Below are 27,862 nucleotides of genomic sequence, written 5' to 3' on the forward strand. Positions count from 1 at the left end.
ACCTCTGCTGGCATTTTGTTTTCATTTTGTTTTCTAAGTGTTGATTAGGTTGGATGTGCTTATTTTCTTTTACAGATTGTTTCGAAACTTTTTTTATTTATTTATAAAATATTATCTAATTTAGAGTGATTAATTATTTTTGTATTTAAAATTGAATTATATTTAATGACTTTTTTTAAAGGGTATAGAACCTCAACTATCAAGGTTTTAACTACTAATTACTTCATATTCTAAATTAATCTTTTGTTTAAAATTAGAATCTTTAATTTATATTATTATGTTATTCTATAGTGTAGTTAAAGATTTATTTATATAACTAATAATTGCTAGTTACTTTGATTTTATATTTTTATGATGAAATATTTAATTTTGTGTTTGTTTTTCTTTAAAAGTATTAATTTAGATCATTTTTATACATAAAGACAGTCAGAATGAATGTAAAACCATTTTTATTTTCAAATTATAAATTAAAAAAATAATTTAATTTTGAAGGATAAAAATAAATTCAACTTAAATTTAAATAACCAAAAACAACATATAAGTTTTGTAACAACAAAAAAATTGTATATATCATGAGATAAAAAAAATACATTCAGATTCCTTCTAATATTTAGATAAGCAACATATTCCTTATATTTTTAGTCAAGTAATAATAAAGTGATGTGCGCCTCTCGTATTTTATTTAAAAATAATAAATTTATTAAAACTTAAATAAACAAATATGAAAACTAAAATTAAAGTTTTTTACAGTGTAAAAATTAAATATTTTCCATAAAGAAGATAATTAAATTATTTATTCCAATTTTGTAATATATGGCCTAATAACGATCACAATATTGGAAGTGAGATAATTTATTACCTTGTAAGATTTTAATTAAATAGGTTAAAGACTTTTTGTTAATGAATGAAGGGTTAGCTTTGATTAAATAGATACTTTAAAGAAAAACAGTTTTAGCTAGAAGAAAACTATTTTTTCCATTATTTTTTAATCTTTCCATTTTTTTTATCATCTAAAAAATAATAAAATAATAGAAGTATTTAAGGATACTCCAATCCTTATACAATATATCCTAACAATATCATCTACTTCTACATGTTCAAATTAATAAAACATCATAAATAAATAACACTTCAAGCACAACCTGCAAATCTAATATTTCATAAGGACATTACATGACATTCAAAATCTTACTCTGCATTCCAAATAAAAGGTTCTAAACCGAACCAAAAATAATCTCATACAAAAACCCAAACCACAAATAGTTCTTAAACAACTTCCACTTTTGAATTTCAACAAGGCTCCTTTACTTCATAGTGATTCTTCTCTCCTAGTAGACCAACCCAAGAACTTTGATCCTACAAACACTGCACATCCTTTCCGCTCCAAAGTAATTGACAATATTTTGCAGTTAACAAATCGAAGAAAAGAACTTCCTCCAGCCAACAAAATACAAATCAGGAACCTCCTGCATTCGACAACCTATAAGAAGAAAAACAAACCACGGTCTTGTCTACAACAAGCTAAATAATACTACTACATAAGGCACAACTGAAGAAACAAATCAATTACCTTTTCTAATGTATCTCAAACATTTCAAAGGTTCCAAACACCAATATGAATAAGAAAAATAGATTACATGTTCCTTTGCTAGTAACCACGACTAAAAACTTTCAATTGTGCAATAGTGAAAATTTCCACACAATCTACTCTATCATTTTTAAAAATACAACCATTCTTATGTTTCCAAATCTTCCCAATTATTGATATCCAAATACTCCCCCAAATTATATTGCTCGTAGCATTTAAAAAAAGAAAATTTGTTATGCATAAAATGTAATTTCACATCATAATGATTAACTGTCGACATTCCCAACCAATTAAAACACATCCCCCAAATAAGCCAAGCAATTTTACAAATAAAAAACACATGATTTATAGACTCTTCTTCCACACCACACATAACACACAAATTATTTAATAAAACAACACCACGTCTAGACAAATTATCCTTTGTATCTAAAGTATTTTGTAACACTCTTCAAAGATTAAACTATATTCACCATGTAATTCTTTTCTTAAAATTACATAAGCAAACTTAAAATCCCCCTCCCTCCAAATGTAATTATCAACTTTATCACAATCAACAGCTTCCTTGACCACTTCCTTATTAACTAACAGAGACAACAATTGATCTACTTATCGACTATCAAACAAACAAGTCCCTTTTCTATTCCAACTAACTATTCAATATGAATTCAATTTAAATATGTTACTTATAAAAGAGTTATACCTAATTCTTTAATTATCTAAATTCATTTTAAGTTTTATAAACACAAAAATACAACACACCGTGATTTTGAATCCAATAAGATCTTTTACGACCTGGTGTGAAACCCTATCAAAAGAGAGAACTCTTTTACAATATTTAGTATCATATCAAATGCAATTTACAAAATTAAAAAAAGCTGAATAAATATATATTTAATTAAGCACGTGTTTTTTTAAAATTAATCTATTATGAATTCTTCATTCGTAAGCACTAATAACGGTGTAATTCCTACATAAAACGTAGGATTAAAAAATGTATTTACTGAATATAATTGTATAATTAATATATCTATAAAATTAGTATAAAATTTAGAAAGACAAAAATAATATAAAAAAATTGTTAGGGACGTAATTAATATTTTAGTAATTTTACATCAACAAAACATATTTCACATGTATTTTAATTATCAAAATACACTTAATTATTTTGTGTTTATAATATATAGTTTCGATTTAATTTTTAAAATTAAAGTTTATTTACTCAATCATATAAACTCGTTTACGGGTTGTTACTCCTTGAACTAGAAAAAAATATTTTATATAATTTCGTCTTTTTAATGTTATTAAAATAAAAAAAAAACATAAAATATGTTGAGATCAAAGATTTAAGTAAGTTTGAGTTAATCGACTAGATATTTCCAACCACTTAAATTTGATGATGATGAATGTGTTGAAGAATTGATCTTGAAGTTTAGATAATGCTTAAGTTTAAATTTTAATGTTTTTTCATTTTTATTCTAATTATATTTGATAGAAATAATTTATAAGTGTTAAGAGTCTTCTTTAAAATATTTATATATGGTTTAATTTATTAAAAAGTGTTTCAATCAATTAAAATACTTTTAACTTGCTAAGTTTAGGAACTAGAACATTTTAGTAAACTATAATCAATTAAACATTTTAAGAAATGAAGTTGATTCTATATTATCTAATTAATGTATTTTTAATTGACTTGATTAGAAGTTCAATTTGACGTGATGACTAAAATTTCGTTTGACTCAACTAAAAAGCTATGCAACTTCATAGAGCTTTCTTGACTCTTTCTTCCTACACCTCCATGTCTTCTTGTGCTACCCTCATACTAAATATAAAAATACCATTTTATCTTTTTTTTTCCCACCCCTTTGGATTTGAAATAATAAGCCTATGGATTATGTAATCCGGATATATTCCGGATTACATAATTTGAAAGTCAATTTCATATTTAGAAAAAACTTCCGAATTATGTAATGCAGAAGCTAATAACACATCTGAAAAAAAGGCTTTTGGATTACAGAAGCTAATCTTATGTATAGAAAAGACTTCCGGATTATGTAATCCGGAAGCTAATCACAAAAGACTTTTGGATTACATAATCCGGAAGCTAATTCTGAATCTAGAAAAAGACTTCTGGATTATGTAATCCGGAATATTGAAAAGGGTATTTTTGGAATACGAAAATTTATGGAGGTGGCACAAGAAGGTATGAAGGTGTAGGAAGAAGCAACCAGCTTTCTTTGGGTAATTAAAAGCGATTTTAATTGACTAAAATTATCAAATCTGGAAAGTTAAGCTACTTTTCTTTTACAGAAAAGATCAAATTGATTCAAAGTTGAATGCACGTGAAATCTTTCTATACACTTTGGATGAGAGCTTTGTATTATGAAAAATAATTTTTTTTACATTATTTATCAAGAATAATTCAATCAAGATTCTAGTTTAATCGTCTTACTTGAAAATCACCATTCTTTGTTCTCTACTTGGTTCGAGATCAAAGGGTGATGATCATGTTAGGTTATCATTCTTTCATTGAAATTTGGTAATTAGAAAGTGAAATGGTGTGTCATTTGCAAGTGATGTCAATAATTAGATATCCCACAGAATTTTGACTCAATTTCCATGAACTCAACATTGTTGCATTGTTCCCCAAGTTGGTTTTCCTTAATCAAAAGATTTTTGGTAAAGTCCTATGCTTCTGTTTAGGTTGAGTTGCTAGAACATGGATGTTTTAGAAGTTGGTAATTACATTCTTTCTTTTTCTGTGACATATTTATGATACTTTTCTCTTTTATCATTTTCCTGTAAACAAAATGAAAAGAAAGAGAGAAAGAATGAGACATTATATGTGGGTATACAAATTACAAAACCTAGTACAATTTACAGACTAGAGAGCCTTGTTTTTTCTGATACAACTTTCAAACTGTACAATGTTCGACATCTGAAGAGGTAGTAAAACAGCATTTACAAAATAGCAAGTATGAATATAGAAATGTACAAAAAAAACATCATATTATCTTTCATTAATCATTATCATCCAACCATGTGTGGTCACATTATTTAAAGAATATGACATGCAGTCAAAACTCTTGAAACAATGTAACCAAAGGTGGTTGAAACGTTTGATAAAAGATAACAGATGAAAATGAGGGTCTATGATCACTCTTTGTGGTTGGAGGAGCGATCACTCCTTTGTCCACCAAGGATACGAGAAATCTGTAAACCTCTACTGAAAGCTTGGTTGAAGAGCATACGTGTTTGAAACTCTGAAACAAATGGGAACCATGCCAAGAAAGCAACTGGTGTGAAGAGAAGCAAGCCCATTATTACTTCATATCCACGAGCAAGTGCCCGAATTGACCCCCAAAACCCAGATTTTTCAATGACAGGCTTACAAGCTTGTGCAATCTAGCAGAGAGCAAAAACAAAGACAATCAAAATCAAATGAGTAGATATATATTAGATAATAAATATGATCTCATATAATATTTTAGATTTTCAGTTGACAGTTGTGACGGTTTTATCAATTATAATTGTTCCTTTCTTTAAATGAGATATATAAAATTAATATGGTATCAGAGCTTTTTGGAGCTTTGAACCATCCCTTTTGTTTCTCCATCATGCTCGTTGCTCCTTACTTTTTGAGGTGTCCCTTTTTTATATTTTGACAATGAAATTTCTAGTTTGCACTGACAAAACAGAGAGACCATATAAAGACATTTATGAATGATTTTATAAAGAGTGGCAACATGCATTGCTTTGATCCCTAAAGAGCTTTTTGTGTATGCTAAGATTGTGAGAACAAAGGGTCCGTCAGTTTCAGGTTTTTAAAATAACCAAGCTTTTAGAGAATCTAAAATCTAAACAAAATCAGAAGCCATTTTGAATAGCTTTCCAAAACATAAATAGCTATTTTCATGATTGCAAACAAACATCAACTAACTTATGTTTTTTTTTTTCCAATCCGTGGAATGGTTAGCAACTTTTACAACTTCACAGGTAAAACTACTTAGCATGTAAGCAATTTTGGAGAAGAATTTTGTTAGATGTGCACTCTCTTAGGGATCAAAGAAACACAAATTGACATGGATCAAACTATACAGTGACTTGAAAGAACATGTGAGTAAAGGAAAAAAAGAGTATTTACTGACCAGCAGCAAACCCCAGCCTGTTGGCATGACTGCTAGGATGCAGACTATTATGTCCTTAATTGTCAAACCAGCAACTGCTATTAAGACTATGACGACGGTAAGAATTGCTATGAAAATTGAACCCTCAATCAATCGAAATAAAAGCTGGAAGTCTGCACTGAGGCGTCGCCTGCCGAGAGATAAACCCTGCAAAAAATCCAATATTGTTATATCAAGGGCAGAGTTATGGGTGTAAGAGAAAAGGGGAATGTGGATATCATCACTCTACATCTCAAGTTTATTATCTATTATGCAGTGAGAAAAGATACACCTCAATATGTCTAGTCATGGTAAAAGATAACATAAAGAATGTATGAGGAGGTGAGTTTAAGCTTAACTCATCTTCCAAAACTGGGTTAGTAAGATGAGGTTTGTCTCCATTTATATAGTAAATTAGTATTATCTCTAGTTGATATGTAACCTCCAACACACTCCCTTACGTTGAGGACATTCAACATGGGGATTGAGGGGGACTTGATAGTGGGTGACACTATAGGTCCAAATCTCGACTAGGATAAACTTGGAATAGCTCTAACACCAACTTGGAAAATTCTTTTATTGATATTACACAAATTACATTCTTATTATCTCTATTTATAATAACCAAAATCTTTGAAAAAAGGGAAAAAATATGCTGAAATAAATAGCTAAAAGATATTTTTACCTAATTATAATGAAGATACTAGAGACTATTTTTTATCCTAATAATCTGCTATTTACAACATAATGTATTTCGAAGTTTAACTGAACCAAACACAGGAGACAATCAGAGAAGTGTCTCAATTATTTTAGTAATGCAGTGTTAAGACCTCTACGAGGTGAATCATGATTGTACCATATAACTTCTTTGTTTATTGTTTTTCAAGTAACATAATACATAAAACTCATTGATGGTGTTCATAAACAAAACATCTTTTCAGCTAGTTTGCATGCGAGCACTCAACAGCATCCCTGAAAAATGAATACACCAAATCTTAACTATACAGAATATAGTAGTGTGAAATCTCACCTTCATTAAACCCAATATTACAAAGATTATCATCCATGAAATACCATAAACCTGTAAGCCAATAGTAACGACAATTAAACTGAAATTCTTGCAGCTAGGAATAAGGGATTTATAAGAAACCAAAAAAGGAGTATTCGTAGAGAGAACTGGGTAAGAAAGAATTACCAGAACACTTTGAGTTGTGTTAGTAATTGAGAGGTGATATACAAGGCCATATTGATATATGAAAAAGCGGAGGGCTAATATGATCTCGATAGCAATACCACGCTTTCCGGAGTATCGGAGATGGTCACGTTCCTTTTCCCACCAGGATTCCCAGCTTCTCTCAGGAGATACACCAATGCCTCCACGGTTGCTTATCCATTTATGCCAATCTGTCCAGTCATCAACTATCTTCTGCCACTCAAAGCCTGATGGATTGAAAAGGAAGGGAGCAAAAAGCCATGTTCCTACCATGAACCACATGGTTATAGTAATGAAAATATAGGCAACCACTCCTCTGTATGCATGACCAAATATATGGTAGACCACAAGTAGAATCACCAATTCAATTCCTTTAACAAAATGGCTGCGAGAATAGAGCCTATAGTTATCAGCAAATTTAGCATGAAACACCACAAAACCACGACCAGTGCCTCTGTACTGTGCACCTCCATGAAGCAATGTCCTTCCATAATAGTGTGTTTTTGTTCCAAGAGAAAATGTGAAAAATACAGGTGCCAACTGTAGTTGCATCAGTATAAATTCACTTAATGCCTGACGGAATCCCCTCTCCAAGCCAATTTCCATCAACATAGGCAATGCCAATAAAAGTCCAATTTGCACAACTGACTGAGAAGCAAGAGCTACTTGAAGAGCTTTGTTCTCTCGAATAGTTTTCTGTTTGTTCAAACTTTCTTCAAGTCCACTAAGGGAAAGATAGAGGCGTCCATAAAGGAATACATAAACTGTGAGGACAGTCAACTGTCAAAATCAAAGTCAGTATTTGCAACAGATCATATTCATATATGCTACAAGTTAGGTAGGTTCCATGCATACCAGGGTACTGAAATAGAAGCCAATTGTAGTGAAATAACAAGATAGCATTCGGAAGAAATCAAAACGGTGTCCAAGCCTGTATATGTCTCTACTCATTGTCTGCTCACCATTTCCAGCAGCGATTTTTGCTTCAAACATTGATATCTGGTTAAGACCCACATCCCTTCCTTTACCAACTTGTATGTACTCATGATGAGTGACATTTCCTTCACGTAAAGTAGAATTGAAACCTGCACATCATAAATAAACTTTTACTATTAGATAACTCTTTGAAAGAAACAGAAACAAGTTGCATACATGATACAGGAAGAGAACTAGAATACATGCCTGCAAATATATCCTCACTCAAGTTGATGACCCTAGAAGCCTTGCTTACACCCCCTCTTGTCAGGTGGAAAAGTCTATCAAACACATCTGGATGGCCATAATGGAACCGCACTCTGAATGAAAGGAATAAAATCATTACTGATATCATCAAACAATAATTGACACAGCATTGGAGACATGTAGACTAAAATTTCAACTGAATAACATCTGAATTGTCACATCACAGCACCTTGACCGACCTTCACACAGAATATATCTGAGAAAAAGTAGGGAAATATTACTAATATTCATACTCTTGCTACTCCTACATTTCAGTAACTTTGATTATATTTTCAGAACTAGACTCCTATTGCTAAAAGGTGTTTTTTATTTCTGAAATCCATTTTCGCTTTCAGATAGGCTAAACACTGGTGGTGACCTTAGTTATACCTTTTATGGTAGAGTTTAACCTGAGGTTGAAAAAACATTTGAGAGGTTTGCAAATGGCAGAACAGTTAGACTACATAATATACCCATTTAAGTATGGAACACAATTTTAGAGGCAATTTTATTGGCTCACGAGTTGGCAAAATATTAGAGGAACACAATTTTACATACTGTTTTCATGAGTTGGCAAAGGCTTATGATTGGGAGCCAAGAGAGGTATTGTTAAAGCCCTCCGAGTTTTGGAGTTCATACTGTATATATTCAAGTAACTAAGATATGTATGAGGGAGTCATTCAATTAGGCTTTTAGTTGGGTGGAAAATGGTTAGTGCAGTTAGTTAGTTAACTATAAGAATTTAACCTGAGGTTGAAAGTTCTCAATAAAAATCATTTCCACAAGGTTCCCTCTTTTCTTTATGTTCTTCGACTGGGGGTGTAAAGATTCAACAATGAAACATGAGTCAAACTCATATACGAGACTTGACACCACCTCCTACTCAACTTTAAAACAATGGATTTGTGGGTCCTCTTTCTTATAAAGTGTTCAATCTTTTCATTTCTACTCAATGTGGGACTCAAACTCACACTTTGACTCCTAAAACTTTAATATGATTTTGAGGGGTCAATGTGACGAGGGCATGATCAAGAGCAAGGAGTTTGAAATTTGCTCAATGGGGGCAGCCAGCATCTTTTATTTATTTTGGTCCAGGGTTGATAAACATATCATACAAAAACAACCATATTCTACCTATTAGAAAGTGTTTATTGTTGTGCTTTTTGCAGTCTAAAAAAGTATATATTGGATTATAGGTGGACCACGGACTTTTAGCAAAAATGAGTAGTAAAGCTTATGAAGTTTGATTTCTTCATTGAATATATGAAGGTCAAGACAATGTGGTAGTTGATGCTCTTTCTAGGATTGATGTTGTTGAATGTAATAGTTCTCTTCAATTACAATCCATATTGTTGGTCTTGGGTTGCTGATTTGAATCTGCAAAAGTTAATCAAGGAAGTTCAGGGAAATTTAGCTCCTTAAAAGCATTATAGCTTGCAAAATGGAGAATTGAGAAGGAAAGGAAGGTTGGTGTTAAGGAATGATTTTGTCCTAAGTATTAGGAAGTGGACTTTAAGCCTAACTCAACTCCATAAAATCAGCTCAAAGGGTTGAGGTTTGTACCTAGTTATATACAATGAAAGACTCTAATCTCTAGTCGATGTGGGATCTCCAACACTAAGAAATAATCTTTTGCAATGGTTAAAGGTGGGCATTCAGGGATCAGCGTAACCATGAAGAGAGTAAAAGTTGTGGTTTTTAGGAAAGGATTGATCATTGATGTCAAGCATTTCATCCAACATTCTTCTATATGTTAGTAGTGTAAGTATGATATGTTTATCAACCCTGGACTACTACAACCTTTACTTATCCCTGAACATGTATGGCAACACATAAAACAAAGGACTTTATAGAGGGTTTGTCTAATTTTCATGTAAAGTACGTAATTTTTGTCACTGTGTATATATTAAGCAAGGTTGCTCCCTTTATGGCTTTGTCACATCCTTATTCTACCAAGGAAGTGGCTCAATCCTTTTTGGATAATGTGTTTAAGCTACATGGGTTTCCAAACACCATAATCAGTGATAAGGATTATGTGTTTATAAGCTAGTTTTGCAAGACCTTATATCATTTCAAGGAGTTCAGATTCAACTTTTCATAAGCTTACATCCTCAAACTGATGGACAGTCTGAGGTGATTAATAGATGCCCTGAAACTAATTTGAGATGTATGTGTGCTGATTCACCACAAAACTGGTTCAAGTAGTTGCCTGTGGCTGAGTGGTGGTATAATATTAATACTACTTATCACATTGCTATTAAAACAAAACCCTATGAGGTAGTGCATGGGTAACCTCCTCCTTCCATCTGCCTTACTTTCCAAGGAAATCCAAGGTGGAACTAGTAGACAAAAGTCTTAGAAAAAGGGAAATGTTGAGACTGATCAAGTTTCATTTGAAGAGAGCTTAGGAAAGGATGAAGTAGTTGGCTGATACGATAGATCAGACAAGTATAAGATCAGTTATAATTTATATGGTTTATGTAAAACTACACCCCAAATTTTTGTGTGGCTCAAAGAGGCAATGTTAAGTTGAGCCCAAGTACTTTGGTCCTTACAGAATCATTGATTGTATTGTAAAGGTCCACAATGTATTTCATGTATCACAACTTATAAAACATGTTGGAGATGTAATAACTTCAACCATGTACACGGAAGGGTTTATGTCATTCAATTAAGGCTTTTAGTTGGGTAGAGAATGGTTACTGTAGTTAGTTTGTTAGCTATATAAGTACCAAATTAGCTAATTGATCCTAATGCAATTCATACTTTGTAACAAACATTTCTGTAATTCCTAAAAGTTATTCAGGACTTTCCTTCCATAAGGTTCCATCTTTTCTCTATGTTCTTGGAGTTCATGCTTAAATCCTAGAGCTAGAAATTTTCATAACACATGCATGCTTTTCTGCAGATGACATAATTTTGGTTGTAGAATCAATTGAAAAAATAAATAGGAAATTAGAAATACAACAATGAGCTTTGAAAGATTAACTATAACAAGGGTTAGTATTCTGCAGTACATCTCATTATAAGCCTCCATTTAAATACTGAAACCAATAAGAAAAACTCACTTCAAGGGGTAAGCCAATAATCTTTGTCCAATTGTCACAAAACTATGCTCCTGATTGGACATAAACCACGCAAGAGATGAAACACTGCAAGAAACATAAGGTACATAAAGATAAATGGAAAACATTAAAAGATTACAGTTTATATCAGAAATGATAAAGTAATTTGAAATTGTTACAACAGATCATACCTGCCAGTAAATATATACTCTCGGAGTCCAAGTATTGTTGGCATTCTTGGACCATCAGTTTTTTTGACAAATTCCTGCAGCAAATTCCTCATTTTGAAAGCTTCTTCCATATAGTTATCCTGTTACAAGCATATTTAGCAACCTGATTTTTTTTCAAAACCTGTCGTTCTCCTCTTTTATATATACATAAATAATGCAAAAGACCTGATTCATATCAATTGTTTGCAAGCCTTCCCCACGTGTGAAAATTATGGCATGGTTTTGATTTTCTGGCTTCCCCTCACCCAATATTGCTGGTCCAGGAAGCTTTATCCTGTAAATTACCTACACAAAATAACCAATCAACAAATTGAAAAGCATTGCTACTGTAAAGAATATATCATAGAGATGGACATGTTTGAGAAGAATCTATCCGTCTAGAATTGTTTAGATTATTTTACACAAACAATTAGAAAAATACAAAAAAAAATCATTCTACTAATTTTTCCCCTTGCAACAAGAAAGATACCACTGGATGTGCCAGATGCTTCTTGTATGAATTTTCACTTATCTTTCAGAGCATTCAAAGTAGGCTTTACAATATAATATAATGTGCAGGATTTTCATTAATTTCAATATGTTGACTTGAGTTATCATAAGTTCACGAATGCTCTACAAAGAGTACCTCGTCTAAACTCTGAACTGTTTCAGATGAATCATTTGATTTTGTTGGTAATGCTGCTTTCACTAGAGCTGAATAATAAACCTTATCTGTTTTACGGGACGAATCTTTGGTATGCTCTTCAACCTCATCAATGTAAGCAACTCGAAGAGATGGGTACCTGCAATTGGAACATTAGCACTGAATGTTTGCATAAGCTATGACAAGTGAGGAGGTTGATTTGACAAACATACTTAATCATAAGCTTTAAAATTTCTTTTGCCCTAGGATCACCAGATCGCTTATGAATACTATATTGTTGACATGAAACTACATATGTGAACTTCATGTCAGCTAATGATTGACATTGTGTCCACAGTGACCGCTCACTGGTTGAATTTTCCCGGCTCTCTAGTTCTGCAGCCTTGTAACCTTTCATTAATTCTGTGAAGTGAAATGGCAATATTAATCTTAGTGTATAATAGATAAAGTAATGATATCTTCCTCTTTCAATGAATCATTTGGAGTGTGTACCTTCATCCTTCGCCATGTCAAGAAAAGCCTGTAGCTCCAATGCTTGTCGTATATACATCATTCCTCGAACTTCACTTGGTGAGAATAAAGTGAAAATGCTTAGAGGAAATGCATAATTCTAAAATACAAAATATAACCTTAAATTTTGTGCATCTGAAATGAAAAATGTTGGAGGGACAGGAAGCAATTCGTACCAGTTTTGGTCAATGTTTGTCCTCTATATGATGCCCATAAACGAAGTTCTTCTTCATTCTCTACTCTGAGTTTGTCTTCACTTTTATAATCAAAACGCTGAACAAAGTTTTTCCATTCATCTGCAGTAAATCATGATCAGGAGCAAAACTAAAGTACAAAATTGTACAGACTGTGGTATGAGAGGAAAAAAGGTACATCATTAGCAAGGATGGACCAAGCTCTAGCTAATAGAGTTATGTCCCCTCTAAATTTTAAATATTTTTCAATTATTGTGGTAGTATTTGGTCATTGCTCCCATTATATTTCAAACTGACGTCATTAAATGGTGATGAACAAGTATATTTTAAGAAAACTTGAAGCCTACCCATGTATACTGTGCTTTCTAGACCGTACTGCTAAAAATTTTGGATTTGTTACTGATTATTAGAATTACAAAATCAAATGTTTAGTCGTAGCCTGACATTTTACGATTTCATGTTAAGTGGCTTTAAGCCAAGGTGACCATGTGTTTGAGGATTGAATCCATGACATCAATCTTCTAATTAAACTTAGTTAAGTAGTATTTGGTTTCAATATGTTAGAAAGTGAACTTTAAGCTTAATTCAACTTTATAAAACCAACTTATTAAAGTGAGTTTTACACCCACTTATATATTATAATTTGGTCATATCTCTAGACAATATGGGATCTTCAACACACACCCTCACGGCGAAGACATCAAGCATGGGAATAGAGAGGACTCTAATAACAGATGGCACGATAGACCTAATAAACTTTCTTAGGATAGACTAATAAGTTTTGAAAATATCTCAAAATGATGAATTTTAAGACTAACTCAACCTTACAAAACTAGTTTACTGAGGTTATAGATTATAATTTGATCATATCACTAGACGATATGAGATCTCTAATAAAATACAATAAACTTTACTACGTCTCAAGCCCAACTCTAGCATGGAGGCATGCTAAAGTCTTGATGTATCAATTCAACATAAGCTTTAAGGTCAAGCAATTATTTGACAAACATCAAGAGAAAATGGGGAAACCTGGAAATATCTTTTGCAAGTAAAAGAGGATAGACACTCCATCTTCATTTGGCTCTTCCAGGTGCTTTAAGGAGAAAAGAACAGCTTCATCAAAGTATGGTGTCAAAACACTACAAAATCAAGATATATAATGCCATTAGTATAGTTTATCTAGAGATTATGTCCAGGGGATATTTGTGGCACTTCAAAAAGCTCCTTAATCGTTATTGTATATATCAGAATCAGACAGAACTCATGTAAGTCACTATTATAGATTTGTTATCCTTTTCAAAAAAACTTAAGATATGGAGTGAAATTTGCTCAGTAAGAAATCATAAAATGAATGTTTTAAGATGCTTTATAAGTTGAACATGAAATGAGCTTACGAGAAGGACATCATGTTCCGAACTTTGGGAGCAGGTGGCATATCCATAAACAATGAATTGGAGAAGAAACTTATACGCCTCCGAGCATCCAAGTTCGATGGAACATCCATGGCAGACTCCTTGACAGTAAGCAGTAATTGAAGCCTTTTTATCTGTAAAAACCAACAAGCCAATAAAATGAACAAAACACAAACAGAATTACGGAGACTTCTGGAATCTGGGAAAAGTCAGGTTGAGAACAAACACATAAATTTTATTTTACTTAATAATAAAATTTATTATTCTGGAACTTACTTTCTCTATCCAAGCGTCAATATCTGTTTCAACAGGAAATTGAAGTTTACCAAAAAACGTATATTGTTGATCAAGGGGTGTAAACCTTTCATCTTTCCCATACGACCCACCATGGCTTGAATCTAGCAAACTACAAGAGAATAATAATTAATCCAAATGATCACAACTTATGAAATAAGTAAGGGAAACAGAATTTCAAAATGGCTTACCCCTCAATGTCTCCTTCCATTATGTCTCTGGTCACAATCTCTAGCATGTCAAGCAAGAGTATCACAATTGAGTCCTTGTCCTCCTCTTTGTTATCCAACTGAATAAATAACAACAAAATTTAATTAAAATTCACTCTTGATCAAAGAGAAAATGGAACATTACTAGTTTCAAAATAATTACCAAACGTTCAATCAGTTGAACAAATCGAGCATACAGATTAGGGACAGCACTAAGATTCAATTCATTCAGCAGAGCTTTGTTGTCTATGTGCTCATCAACTCTTTGAAAAATATTTTGTATAACCCTGCATTTGTGAAACCATATACCATGTTGGTGTATCAACTTTTGACAATCTTCTCTTTTCATGCATACTTCAGATAATATGAAACTTACAATTTCTCACGTTCTCCAAGAACCAAGAAGTTAATAATGCTTTTAAAAGAAGCATAGCCTTCTTCAACAGCAGATTTCATGTACTTGTCTCTTGAAATTCTTTTTTCCAGTTCTTGCCCTTTTCCAACACTGTCTTTGGCCATGGACACCGCTATAGGGATCTGTGCAACAAAATACAGAATTTTAAATGATTTAAAAAGGATCTAGATTATTTTCTCACCCACTCAAAGCAATTTAGCACAAGTATATGAACCTTGCTAGCAAGTAAGAAAGGTGGCCACTGGATGAGGTTTAAAGAGCGGTCGGCCGAATATGGTACGAGCATGAGGTCCATCTCCCTAGCATTTCATTTTAGTCAGACTTATTTGCAACAAAAAATAAAGGTCTCACATGAAAACATGAAAACTAAATATTATTAATTTATTATATTTCAAGCTTCATCAAAAGCAAAGAATCAAGATATAGAGAAAATGTTCAGTCAAAGAACTACCTGTTATCAATTAGGTCCTCCTCCCTCAGACTAGTGATTATTTTGTTCCATAACTGTGCAAACCGTGCAGATTCCTTCTCTTTATTAGAATTAGAAGAGACCTGAAACAACGGTTTATCTAAGAATCAATTTGATATTGATAAGAAGACTACATTTAGAAAACAATTCCAAGACAGGTAATATGCACACAAAAAAGAATTCAACTCGTTAGTGGATATACAAAGGTCACTTTTACACTACTAAACCTCAATAATAGATAGATTTAGTTAGGAATACATGTTCTCCAAAGCTACTTACTTGCAGGTTCCTCAGAAATATGTTGTAAATCTTATTATCAAAGCTTTCTGGTTAATGGTGAGTACTAGATAAAAACTATCCATATAATGTGGAAAAGTTTCAAAACCTGTTCAAACTTGCGAGAAAAGTGGGCCTTCAGGCCCTTCTTTTGTTTTCTCTCAGTCTGTTCAGCGGGAATCAAGCAACCATTAAAAGCTCCAGGAATTTTATCAAAACGAGACCTAAGTAAATCCAGCGTTCGAATCTGAAATTAAAATGAAAAAATGAATTATGTATATCAAGATCCATAAATCCACAGTTAAAGTAGCAGAAAAAACATGCATGACTTTTCTTTACCGTGGTCTGTACAGCAAAAATAACATAAGCAAAAATAAGAAATCAATCCAAATTTGAACATTAAATCCTGGATCCTTTCATAACTTTCAATGATTTTTATACTTTGCTAAGATCCAATTGCAAGATATGGTTGAGTCTAACATTAGAAGTATGGCATTCTAGCATGAGGTTTATAAGATATTGGACTCTCTAATTATAGTGGATAGCTTTGGTGGTGTGGTCCTCCCAAGGTTCCTATAATTGTCTAAGGTTTTTCCTTACCAATCAGTTGCAAATGAGCAGCATAGAGATGTTTGCTCTGGACTAGTTGTAAGACTAGTGCACACAGCCAACATGAGTGGCTGTTAGTGCTGAGGGCTGTGGTGGGATATCAGGATCCAATTGTAAGGTATGGGACTTGAGTCTTATGATAATTTATTACATTTCTAACTTATAAATTCCATTTTTGAGTTTGAAATTCCTTGTGCCACCAGCCATATATGCCAAAATTTGTAGGTTTTGTCAATTAAAGTAAGTTATTCAAACACCACACAGCGATTGGCTGCTCATTAGGCCCTAACATTGTAAGTCAGCAGTCAAGCCAGAGTTATCATCATCAAGGAGGGGCAAGATCCAAATGAAATTGGAAATCTTAGAAGTGTTAATAAAAGTGAGAGATGTGTGATATCGGCATAAATCTTTCCAGCACATAGCACATTTCAAGTCTAATTGCGAATTTATACATTCCATGAGTCACGTACAACCATGCGCCATAACAATGTCTCTATTGTAAGCATAAAAGAAAAATATTTTAGTGAGATAACAAATTAAACTTGATAACTAGTTAGTTAGGACTGTTATTACAGTTAGCAGAAGTGTTAATCAGATAGAAAGGATTTGATAGGTAAATAAACATGAGGGGGATGAAAGGAAGAGGTATTCTATACTGTATCATAGGAGAATTGAGCTTTGCTCTTTGTTAAAGGGGAATTCTTTTTGAGAATTGACCTTTTGGAGGAACCTGTATTCAGTTCTTCGGAGATAAAGCAATAACATTTTAATTTCTTTTTCCTATTTTCTGATTTGGGTTCCTGACATAATTAAAGAATAATTTAACACTGAAAAGAGAAATAAAATACAACGAAAAAGAAAGGCTTCTTCACTATGTAAAGGGGCTTCTGAGAAGTGAAATGAGAATAAAAATAGTAATATAATGAACAAAATATAACAGAATCAAGAGTTTCTGAAAAGGAAAACAAGAAGAGTTAATTGGAAAAGACAGAAATAGTAATATTATTTTTTAATTGAAATTTTGTACATACGCTGAAGATTGTTAATATCTAGGCTTAGCTACATTAACTACACTAATATTAAAATCTTCCAAATATGGACATTATGCATTCTAATAATCTGCACTTCTAAGAAAATGTCAATAGGCAACAGGTGTTCAAACCAAAAAAGAATACTTAATACACACAATAGACAAACCTCTCCCAATCGTCGAAATGCACCATATATGCCTCCTACTATTGTAGAGAAGATAGCATACCAAATCTGTGTATCCATAAAGTAGACCTGCAAAAGAGAACCTCGTTGCTATTAAACACAGAACAAAAAAATAATACAATTAGTGAGACGTGACAGAAAGATAGAAACGTACAAGTATGATAGGGGACCATATAGCAATCACTACACCCATATTGTTTTTGGCTGCATGTAGTAGAATATCATATTAAGAACAAACATTATATAAACTAGAGTCATTTTTCATTTATTCCAAGTGTTACCATGAGGGAAGAACTCATGCCATCTATAATCTGATACATGAGCATTCATGATAGCTTTTGTTGGAGCCACAAGAGGCATAATCTGCAGTTTGAAGAAAATTAAGCTAATGATTTCAACGAGAATATAAGATGCTATAAAAAAAAACTCTGCATCTTTGCAAATATAGATGCACTCCTAAACTTGTAAAGATTCCTTAGATTATTTACAATAATCCACTATGAAATTCCTGATTCCTATACACAGAAGCACGTACTAGTATTGATATGTATACAATGAAATTGGGTAGAAATGAACCAGTTAGAAAATGGAACTCGGATAAAAATAACTACAAAAGTGAAGAGAAAGAAGAAAATAAGATCAAATGGAAATATGATATGATAAGAAAATATTTTCCAATAGTCAGTCAATAAACCTCCTCCAAGCAGAAATAAATGGAACTTACTGAAAAAGGAACTTACAAGAAAGAAAAAGAAAATAGGATCTAAAAGTTACTATGAAATGATAAGATAAGATTTATACATATCAATAGCCAAATAAAAAAAGGAATTATAGACTCGCTATTGAATGCCCTCTTCTACCTAGTACACTTGATGTTCAAATCCCCACCTTTTTTGTGTTTTTTTTCATTTTCTTTTATGTTATTATGCTGGGGTACTCCAAATGATTATTGTTGTTTGTGGTGCCCATGACAAACAACATAGCGATCCAATAGCACTACCACTTTCAGTTAAAATAAGAAAGATTGAATGAGAAATTTTATATTTCTGGATCTAATCTTTACCTCCAGGTAGTAACTGAATGCTAATTTAGATAGAATTAGGAGAACCCAGAAAGAAGTGTACCTATAAAATTAAGAAAGCAACAGTTTAATCAACAGATCTGACTAGTGAAAATTATCATAGATGAGGATTGAGAAATTAACTTCATTCTCTTACTTCAGCAATGAAAGTGGACCCTCCTGCATTCCTCTTCCAACAAAGAGGCGAGGCTGCAAATTGTTCAAACAAAAATTAAGAGAAAATAAAATAACAAATACTGAAAAAAATGTTGGAAAAACACTAAATATATGTTCTTTCTCATAAACCAGTGTCTCCCTAACATCTACAAGAAAAACTAGATAACACATAATATTTGTCAGAAGTATTTCTTAAGGAAGATAAAAAGGCATTGGTTTAAAAGAAAGTACACATCATTATATATAAGCATAAATACAATCCAGATATGCCTCTGTTTACCTGAGACCACCACATCATGAGCTTCACAACACCATTGTTAGACCTCTCAAGATACCGGCGAATGAATGGGAACACAAATAACAGCGCAGAGAGAATATTTGGAGATAAGTAAATGAAGATAGCCAAAATGAACAAAGAAGGGGAACCTGTACCATTGCCAAACCAATTTTTTATGGTTTGTGCAAAGCCAGATGGATTTTTCCAACTGTAAGCATAAGTGACTGGTAAAATTATGACCCATGCTGCTGCTAAAACTGCCTTAGATATATACCGCAGCTTGACATGAAGCGACATGACGTTCCTTGCTTTCCAACTAAGGACTATGTCCAGAACGGCTGGAAAAGTATAAAGACAGCATAATCAAGTTCCAACTTCATAAAGAAAAACGCATTTTTTGTTTGATAATTGAACTTAAAGATAAACAAATGTGGGAATTTATAAGCTAGAGTCATCCTAGAGTCCCGACAAAAATTCTCAGTAACTTCTTGAAATCAAATTAATTAAAACAAGAAACAAGAGACTCAAAATTTTGTGAACAATTTGAATAAGGATTCCTGTTATCTTTTATGGTCTTGCTTTGATAAGTCTATAGTAAGATCTGAATAGTCTCAGAATACTATTTCTGAATACTTCTGAGATTGGCTGCTATGAAATGAATCCTCTAGGCACAGATAATGAATTAATCTCCAATGTTAGTTAAATGAAATAATCAGCATCATAAGTATGCTAGGCTTCATTTTCAAAAGTTTGACACCTGAAACAAATTTTTAACATTCATCTGCTAAAAGGAAAAAATAAAATGTAAAGTGTAAAGAAAGACGCATTTTGGTGCTGAATAACTGAGTTATATAGTGCTTTCTCTCCATATCTGCTCCAATACTTTAAGTCAGAAAAATGATATGTAAACAAAAGTTGCACATTTTTATCTACCTTGTGCAAGCTTCAATATTGCAGCAGTTATGAAGATGCTAAGAACTTTCTTGAAAACATCACCCTCAAATACAGAGCTTAATTCGCCAGAACCATTCCAAGCAATGATTATCATCGCCTTAATTGAAAAGCACAATGAGCACCCTCATTAGATTGAATGGATGCCGAGTGAAGTAAGAGGTTGTATGTCAATATATATGAAACTATTACCTGTAAACAGAGTATATAAAAGCTCCACATTCTATCGAAACTTCTAAATACATGCCAAAATGTGCGTATTTCAACAAAATTAACTTTTCCACTCCACCGATCTGCGGCATGAACTCTGTTTTCCTACTTTCCAAAATCAAGCACAAGGCACAAGCAGTTAGGTTATGATCATGGACAGAGGTTGTTTCATTCATGTTTCATGTTTGAGGAAAACATTTGGATTGTTCAAAATAACTTTAAGATGGAAAAACTAGACGTATGCATCTCTAATAAATATTTTATTCCTATGTATGAAGTTCTGAATACAAGTCCTATATGCACTTGTTGTGATCATAATTACAGTTTAAACCACAAGATAACCTATATATGAAATTTTGAATCACAGAAGGCTCAGAATGACCTAGACAATAATCAGTTTTCATCACGACACAGTCTCTAATTAAGCTTTTTCTTAATGGTAATAGACTGTTTCTTTTGAGTTCCAGTAAAGTAAGAAGTCTAAGTTTTCTCGTTTCATGATCCTATGTATAACTCTAATCACATACCAGACATGAAGTATGCATACCTCATCTTTGTTAACTTGATGTTGCTGAGGAAAAGGCACAGAGAAGAAATCAGAGTCAACACGCATAGGCCAACCTAGGCGAAAACAATCAACTGACCTACAATTTGGGAAAGATAATCCATCTTAGGATAAAAATTAGTACAATGAAAAACAGCCAGATAAAAAAGAAGCATAATACCAAAAATATTCATTTAAATCATCATAGTTTCTCCACTTAGAATGCTTTGATTTTCCCATATTACTCCTCTTAGATTCCTACAATACACAAAACACCCATGAAATAGTTAAAACAAGGCTATCAAATGTTGAAAGTAAATAAAAACAATTCTTCAGATTATAATAACACAACTCACCTTGGCTATTACATCATATATTGGTTTTATCACTTTCATAAGAAAAGCCTCATTTTCACCACCATAGGCAGGCTTTACTGGTTCACCAGTCAGTGGACTAACATTCCCGGCTAACATCCCATACAACTCGAATGCCATCTAGGCAGATGAAGAGAAATTATGCTTAGGTTTTGTTCATAATTATTTTTACAGTCAAATCAAGCATAAGAAAGTTGATTTTACATCATAAAATGAAAGATTCGTTAAAATTCTGAACTAACAAAATAACCACATGCAAGTATGTGCTTGAGAGTCGGTGGTGGTTTAGTCCCACATCAACCTAGTATATGACTTAAATAAAGGTTAATAATTTTGGCTAGTCCTTACTTTATACTCTGGTTTTGTAATTCTTAAACCCAATTTCTAATAGTATGCAATGTACTTGGAAAAATAGATAAAAACATCTTGGGTAGAGAATGTCAAAAGAGCTTCAAGTGGAAATGAGTTTTCTATTAAAAGGTAGATTTAGGTCTAATTTAACCTTATAGAACCAACTTGTAAGGTAAAGATTGGGATATTTATATAATGACTTTTGATACTATCTCTTGTCAACATGGGACTTAAGTTTTTCTCAATATTTACCATCAATGAATGGAAGGGGCTAATTCTCTAATTTTAGACTGGAGAAATATTTTTATTTAATATTTTTACTTTAAATAATACTTACGTGATGGTAGATATAACAAAGGCATTCTGGCATAAACCTCAAGTTTGCAGCTTCTCCCCATATAAGAAGATATAGGCCCATGTATAATAATTTGCGCTGTTGCATTTCCTGCTGAATAGTTGGCAACCTAGCAATCATTTGAATAAAAATTAAAACTTTAAAAAAGAGTATATAACAAAGGCTGAAAGTAGTTGTTTATGCAATTCAAGTACCTAACTTCATCTTGTACCCAAATAAGGAAAGAACAAACAAAAGGCCTTCTCAATACCAAAAACTATGCTAGTTTAAGTACCTAAACAACTAAGTAAATGTTGGTCTGTACTTAAGAAAATCTATAGCCAGGCCAATAGTTTCATCGGCTTAGCTCCCATAATGACATATTCAAATACGAGTAAAATTGTATGATATATAAATACAATTTTAAAATACTATCATGTATCCAACATTAAATGTACTTTCTATATATGTAACTTGCTTTGTTTCATTTAACTCACTCAGCTCACATAGGTCAACCACAAGTTTGCAAGCATCCTTGGGGTTGCGGAATCCAAGGTATTTCTTGTTTTGGAACTCAATGGCCTCATCTCACTTTGTGTTGAAACGTTCATAGGGTTAAGAAGAGAAAGTGTTTAAGAACTAGATTTGGTCTCAACTCCTGAATAATGACACCTTATAACTATTGAAACAAATCCCCTAGGTAAGGTTAAGGAGCAAGAGTGGCCAAGAGCATAAATGTTCTGACCTCAAGTTTGTTAGCATTATTAGGGTCACTACATAAGAGGTATTGTTTGACCTTGACAATGTCAGCAAACTTAAGGTCAAAATATGGGCGCTAGAAGGATGGTCTTGGCCATTCTTGTTCCTTAACCTTGACTAGAGAGTTTGTTCCAATAACTAAAAAGTTCAACATTTTCTAGGAGTTGAGACCAATGGTAGTTTACAAACACTCTTCTCCTTTAACACACTGAAATGACTTTTTAGGACAAAATCATAATGAAGCCTAAGCATGAAACTGAACAATACATTGAATATGGTGATTCTAACAATGAGACTACCCAAAACTCACTAGGTATTTTTTTTAATAAAAAGCTTTCATGTTAGGCATCACTATGCAACTTGACATATAAGACCATAAATTTCAATTTGACACTCACATAAACTAGCCTTTGAAGTAAATACTAATTGAGATATGCAAATCTCACCAGAGGCTACTTTTGCGACCCAAATACTTGCACCATTTTTTGTAGTTTCTAAAGAGTTTCTTCATCACTTCATTTAAAGCACGATCCTCCAACTAAACAGGAAAGTGCAGTATGTAAGAAACAAAGGGGGAAAAGTATGTTTATATCAGAAAATAAAGGCAGAAGCCATAGTAACAGATAAAATCAAACCTTGGGTTGTTGATCAGGTTTTGGAACTTGTCGTATATGTACATTGGCAAGCAAAAGAATCAAGTGCTCCCTTTGATTTTCCACATTGTCCTTCTGCACAAGTGTGAGAAAGATAACCTTTAAATGATATATAAAAAATTAAACATCAAATGGTAGACACAGATCAGTTCAGTCACTACCTGGAAACCAAACATCAGCTGAAGCCAGTCCAGAATGTCTTCATTTACTTTGTTAGCATGACCCTTTGTCCAAGGCAAACCCCTTATATTACGGAGTGCCGAAACAGCAGCTTGAATCTGTAAAAGAAAATAAGCACATGAAACCTAATCAACACTTCAAAAAAAAACTGCAAGCAGAAGTTATTCATCAGCTAAAAGTAGTAATAATAAGTAGGTTCTGACATGAAAAGGGATGAGAAAATTATTCACCATATATTGTTTCATTACCCAATATTGAAGATTTTTTCTTTCTGTGTTTGTAACACATGCAATGCTAACCCACTAAAAGACTTGATGTTTCTAGGAAATCAGCTTCAGCGATTCTACAGCCTTTTTATAGTTTTTTTCATTAGCTTAAACAGGAGTTTCCAAGTTCTACTACATGGTTTTACCTCTTCGAACCTTACGTATCAGACATTAACTCAAATGAAAAGGGGTCTAAAACATAGCTACAGAGAACAGACCTCATGATATTTCATTATAGCCTCTTTTCCACTCTCTGGATCAAGTGGCAAAATATTATAAGGGGAATATAATTGCTTCTGTTCCTCAACCTTAGTATGAGCTTGCATAATCTGCAATTGAATACAAAAACAGAATGTAATAATCAAAATAAAACAATCAGCGAAGAATCAACACATTGTTCTCTTTATATGTAAACCTTATTTATTAACTAATAGACAAAGTAGTTTTACCTCTTCAGATACTGGAACATCTTCAGTTCGATTAACTGCCTTCAATACCTCAAATAAAACAGCAGCCGTTTGATATGCTTTTGTCAGCTGAGCACTGGGGAATCAAATGAAGTTAATTACACTATTTTTCTTTTAAAATTAAAAAATAAAATAGATTAAGAGATATTAGTATAACTCAGATAATTGTATAATATAAAATCAGGTCAATGACCAAATTATTGATTCAATTATGTTGTAAACTCACCGGTCCTTATCAGCAGCATTTTGTAACGCTTCAATATACTTTTGGTAGTACTGCCTATAAAAAGTCTGCATTTCACGAGCATCACTCTTTTTTCTTCCCTCATATGTTGTGACATTTTCCTGTAATTTGATGGAAGAGCACTTTCATATCTTCAAATTTCCAAAGAACTGAATATCAATATATTCTACTCTAACATAGGAAGCATTTGTTTTTGGTTTTTTACCTGTCCATTAATATACTCAAACTATAAATCATTAAACAAGCCTTTTCATATCTCTTAATTGTGGCATTAATTAGTCAAGGTAGGAATGATCCTGAACGGTTTGAAAATATTAAGCAAAGAAAAGAATGTACAAATTCTTAACAAATGAAATCAAAAGTCCACCTTCTCTAGACGCTGAAGAAGAGCAGTTTTGAATTGGCGAACACCACGTCCACTAGATTGGGGATCTAGTCTGTGAGCTAGTTCAAAGGCATAAAACCGACCTAATGATAATAAAGACATGAGCATTAGATAAACAACATTCACATCAAAATTCAGAAACCATCTCATGGCTGTATCATCCTATGAGACTAGCGTATATCCAAAAAGAATAATCAAAAGAGAAGGGTAACAAGGCAAACATAATAAAAGAAGGAAAAATTGCAACATATTAGTTTTGGATACAAAAGAAGTAAACGTACAATAATTAAAAGAACTGAAAAATTATTAGCTATATGAAAAGCATTTAACTGATGACTTAACCACTATAGAGGAAAGAAGCAACGAAGCTCAGATATCAAATAGTTTTGAATACCAGAAATTACCAATCATTAAAGTTTTGTCCAAGCAAAAAATTTTAAGGAAGAGAAACATAATGCGCTATAGTATTTTGCAAATAAACTTAAGCATTCATGCAAAGACTGGTTTGGAACTTACTGAGGAATTTCCCATCCCAAAATACAGAAAATCGTTTTTTACAACAACCCTCAAACATTTCCCCATCAAACCAGGAATCTGGTAAGTCAAATTCATCGATGAGAGCTTACAACCACATTTGTTTTCCTTTTCAATGAGATTAGCGCCATGTTATCCATTTTCTTATAAACTTAAGGTTCTAAACAATATTAGACTTCAACTTTTGCACACCCTTACAGAACAAGAACTTATCATGTAGTTATCCAACCAAACTTGCCAAATAACATACACATTACATGGTTCATATGCGCAACTCGTACAGAAACTTACAGAGATAAGCAACTCTTTTATTGCTAGCCTCTACTTCATTAGCAACACGGAGGATGGGAGCTATCTCAACAAGTGAGGAAGGCACCACTTCACTGTCCAAGATTGGGTCCGCTCCTAAATTCCCAGCAGTCTGAGATCGTAGTATCTTCCTTTGCGGAGGCTGATCAGACCCCCTTCTATAAGACATCTTGAGACCTCAATTTATCAATATATTTCACTTTTAGATGTTATCACTCCTGTAAGAAGTAAAGAAGTGAATCATTGAAGTACATAGCAAATACCTTCAGGAAAAAAGTATTGATCACAATTATAGGAAATGATGGCAAATCAAATCAGAAAACTGACCCTTCATAATTCTGTTATAATAATCACTTTTCAATAATTGGAAACGCAAACACATGATGTTTGGTCATTTGCCACAGTCAGAGATCAAAAAAATTCTTTCCTCACTACCCCTTCTCTCTCACTGGTCCTCTGTGTATGAGATATTAAGATTGGAGGGAGCATAAAAGACAACGATGGATGTGATTATACTATTCTTATGATCGATCACAAAGTGAAAATTCTATTCTATTTGCCCTGAAAAGTTGAATATCCATGAAACCCCACATGAACTACATGCAAACGAATTGGAATAGGGAATTACCAGGGAAGGAAAATTCCCCAAAACCACGATTGCTATGATTAGTACTAAACAGAAGTGAAACCAGCTTTCCAAATTCAGAACTTGAAAGAAAAAACAAAATCCCAATTGCAAGAAAGCGCCAATAAACACACCTCAAAAGGCCATGGATGAAACTCTGCCGCAGAGGCAGTGATATCTTGGTTTCTGCAAGACACACAAATCAAGCAATAAACTTTCTTTCAGTCCCCACAATCTCAGAACAACCCATCATGCAGGACTGCAAAAAGGATCAACTTTTACACGAATCATGTTGTGAACAACTAAGCATGTGCAAGGGAGTGTGACTAGGAGGATCAAATTCACCTCTTAATTGTCATGGTAATATTTTTCAAAAGATAAAACAGGGGGTGTCTGCAATCAGCACCAGTCCAAGTGACAGTAAAATAAATAAAAAACAAAGCCTTTACAAGAAAGTGAAAAGGAAAAACCAGTTAAGAAACTTACATGGGAGTTAGAGAGTGTGAGAAAGACAGAGAAAGTGAAAGTGCAGCAGTAGTTGTTGGAATGAAAGGGTGAGTGAGTGCAATCAACAACTCACAAATGAATGAACAAAGAGAGAGACCAATGCTAACCGAGGATTGGTGGCATCATCTGCATGATGGTTGTTTAAAGTCAGTGCTCTTTAGCGGGTAATGTTCTTCCAATCAACGAAGGCCACGTCATCACTGAGCTTCTGTGTGGTTTCTTCTTCCAAAACAAAACACCTTGCTTAAAACAAGGAAAAGAAAATCTAAAAGGTGTCGGGGAGCTATTATTAATTGCATATATTTGATTTCTACAACCATTTTCATTAGGTTATTTAAAAAATAATATTATCCATATCATTTTTCAATATACTTCTTATAAATGTTTTTATATAATACAATTAGTTGTGTAAAAGTAAATTATATCATGATCCAATCTATGAGTCAAGTAGTAAAAATACAATCAATTAATTCGCCCCATATTCCAAAAGTCTATGAGTTTTAGTCTCATTGTGGTCCCATATTTGAATATTTCAAGATAATTTTAAAAAATAAAAGATAATTTTAAATCTAAAAATTTAAAAGTTTGTGCCTTTAAATATGAAATTAATTTTAATTTTTATGCATAGTAATTGAATACATATTTTAACACTTCTAAATACAACTTTTGTCATCAAAGTTTTTTTTTCCTATATATAATGATTTGTAGATTAGATGTTTGTATGAAAGATTTTAAATTGTCAACATATAGTGGTATTTAATTTGTAGTTGTTGGTTTATTTTTATGTTATTGTTGTGCTTTCAATAGATAGGATAAAAGGGGAGGAAAAAGTTTAAGCCCTTGATCATTATCCTCTTGAAAGAAAAAAACATGAAAGTTATTGTCATATTTTAATGTGATTTGGACAGTGATTTTATCATACAAGT

At 32.7% G+C, this 27,862-nt stretch overlaps 1 protein-coding gene across 6 annotated transcripts; it reads right to left on the reverse strand.

Moving 5' to 3' along the window:
• Positions 1-4,399: 4,399 nt before the first annotated feature.
• LOC137834913 (callose synthase 2) lies at positions 4,400-27,178 on the reverse strand. Of its 6 annotated transcripts, none has more exons than XM_090302753.1 (45): positions 26,916-27,047; positions 26,775-26,822; positions 26,564-26,688; positions 25,787-26,022; positions 24,944-25,044; positions 24,559-24,677; positions 24,315-24,408; positions 24,084-24,194; positions 23,581-23,697; positions 23,402-23,494; positions 23,213-23,304; positions 22,011-22,137; positions 21,305-21,442; positions 21,130-21,206; positions 20,952-21,048; positions 20,387-20,509; positions 20,177-20,294; positions 19,247-19,581; positions 18,947-18,999; positions 18,793-18,853; positions 18,011-18,092; positions 17,884-17,933; positions 17,712-17,798; positions 16,015-16,152; positions 15,612-15,712; positions 15,375-15,459; positions 15,122-15,282; positions 14,909-15,032; positions 14,728-14,825; positions 14,519-14,648; positions 14,225-14,376; positions 13,860-13,969; positions 12,813-12,932; positions 12,619-12,687; positions 12,339-12,528; positions 12,109-12,265; positions 11,649-11,768; positions 11,445-11,563; positions 11,257-11,340; positions 8,150-8,262; positions 7,823-8,052; positions 6,950-7,747; positions 6,785-6,835; positions 5,737-5,922; positions 4,400-4,993 (listed from the first exon to the last, which is right to left on the reverse strand). In XM_090302753.1, exons 4-45 carry the CDS (start codon positions 25,971-25,973, stop codon positions 4,745-4,747), a joined length of 5,847 nt encoding a protein of 1,948 aa, XP_090158879.1. In that variant the 5' UTR covers positions 25,974-26,022; positions 26,564-26,688; positions 26,775-26,822; positions 26,916-27,047; the 3' UTR covers positions 4,400-4,744. The 6 variants fall into 6 exon arrangements, with proteins under 6 accessions (XP_090158879.1, XP_090158880.1, XP_068499251.2 ...); XM_090302754.1 differs by lacking the exon at positions 26,775-26,822 and adding an exon at positions 26,132-26,260 and having other exon boundaries at positions 26,916-27,037; XM_068643150.2 differs by lacking the exon at positions 26,775-26,822 and having other exon boundaries at positions 26,564-26,615; positions 26,916-27,178.
• Positions 27,179-27,862: the final 684 nt, after the last annotated feature.

The sequence above is a fragment of the Phaseolus vulgaris genome, chromosome 5, assembly GCF_051622355.1.
Source record: "Phaseolus vulgaris cultivar YP4 chromosome 5, ASM5162235v1, whole genome shotgun sequence".
Lineage (NCBI taxonomy): Eukaryota > Viridiplantae > Streptophyta > Magnoliopsida > Fabales > Fabaceae > Phaseolus > Phaseolus vulgaris.

What these genes read in the sequence shown, in the direction of transcription:
- LOC137834913 (XM_068643150.2), bottom strand. Translation starts at nt 25,973, where the DNA reads ATGTCTTATAGAAGGGGGTCTGATCAGCCTCCGCAAAGGAAGATACTA. An exon ending in ATGTTCCAGTATCTGAAGAG is followed by an intron (nt 24,195 to 24,314) that starts GTAAAACTACTT and finishes ATTCAATTGCAG; the next exon opens with ATTATGCAAGCTCATACTAA. An exon ending in ACACAACTCAAAGTGTTCTG is followed by an intron (nt 6,836 to 6,949) that starts GTAATTCTTTCT and finishes ATTGGCTTACAG; the next exon opens with GTTTATGGTATTTCATGGAT.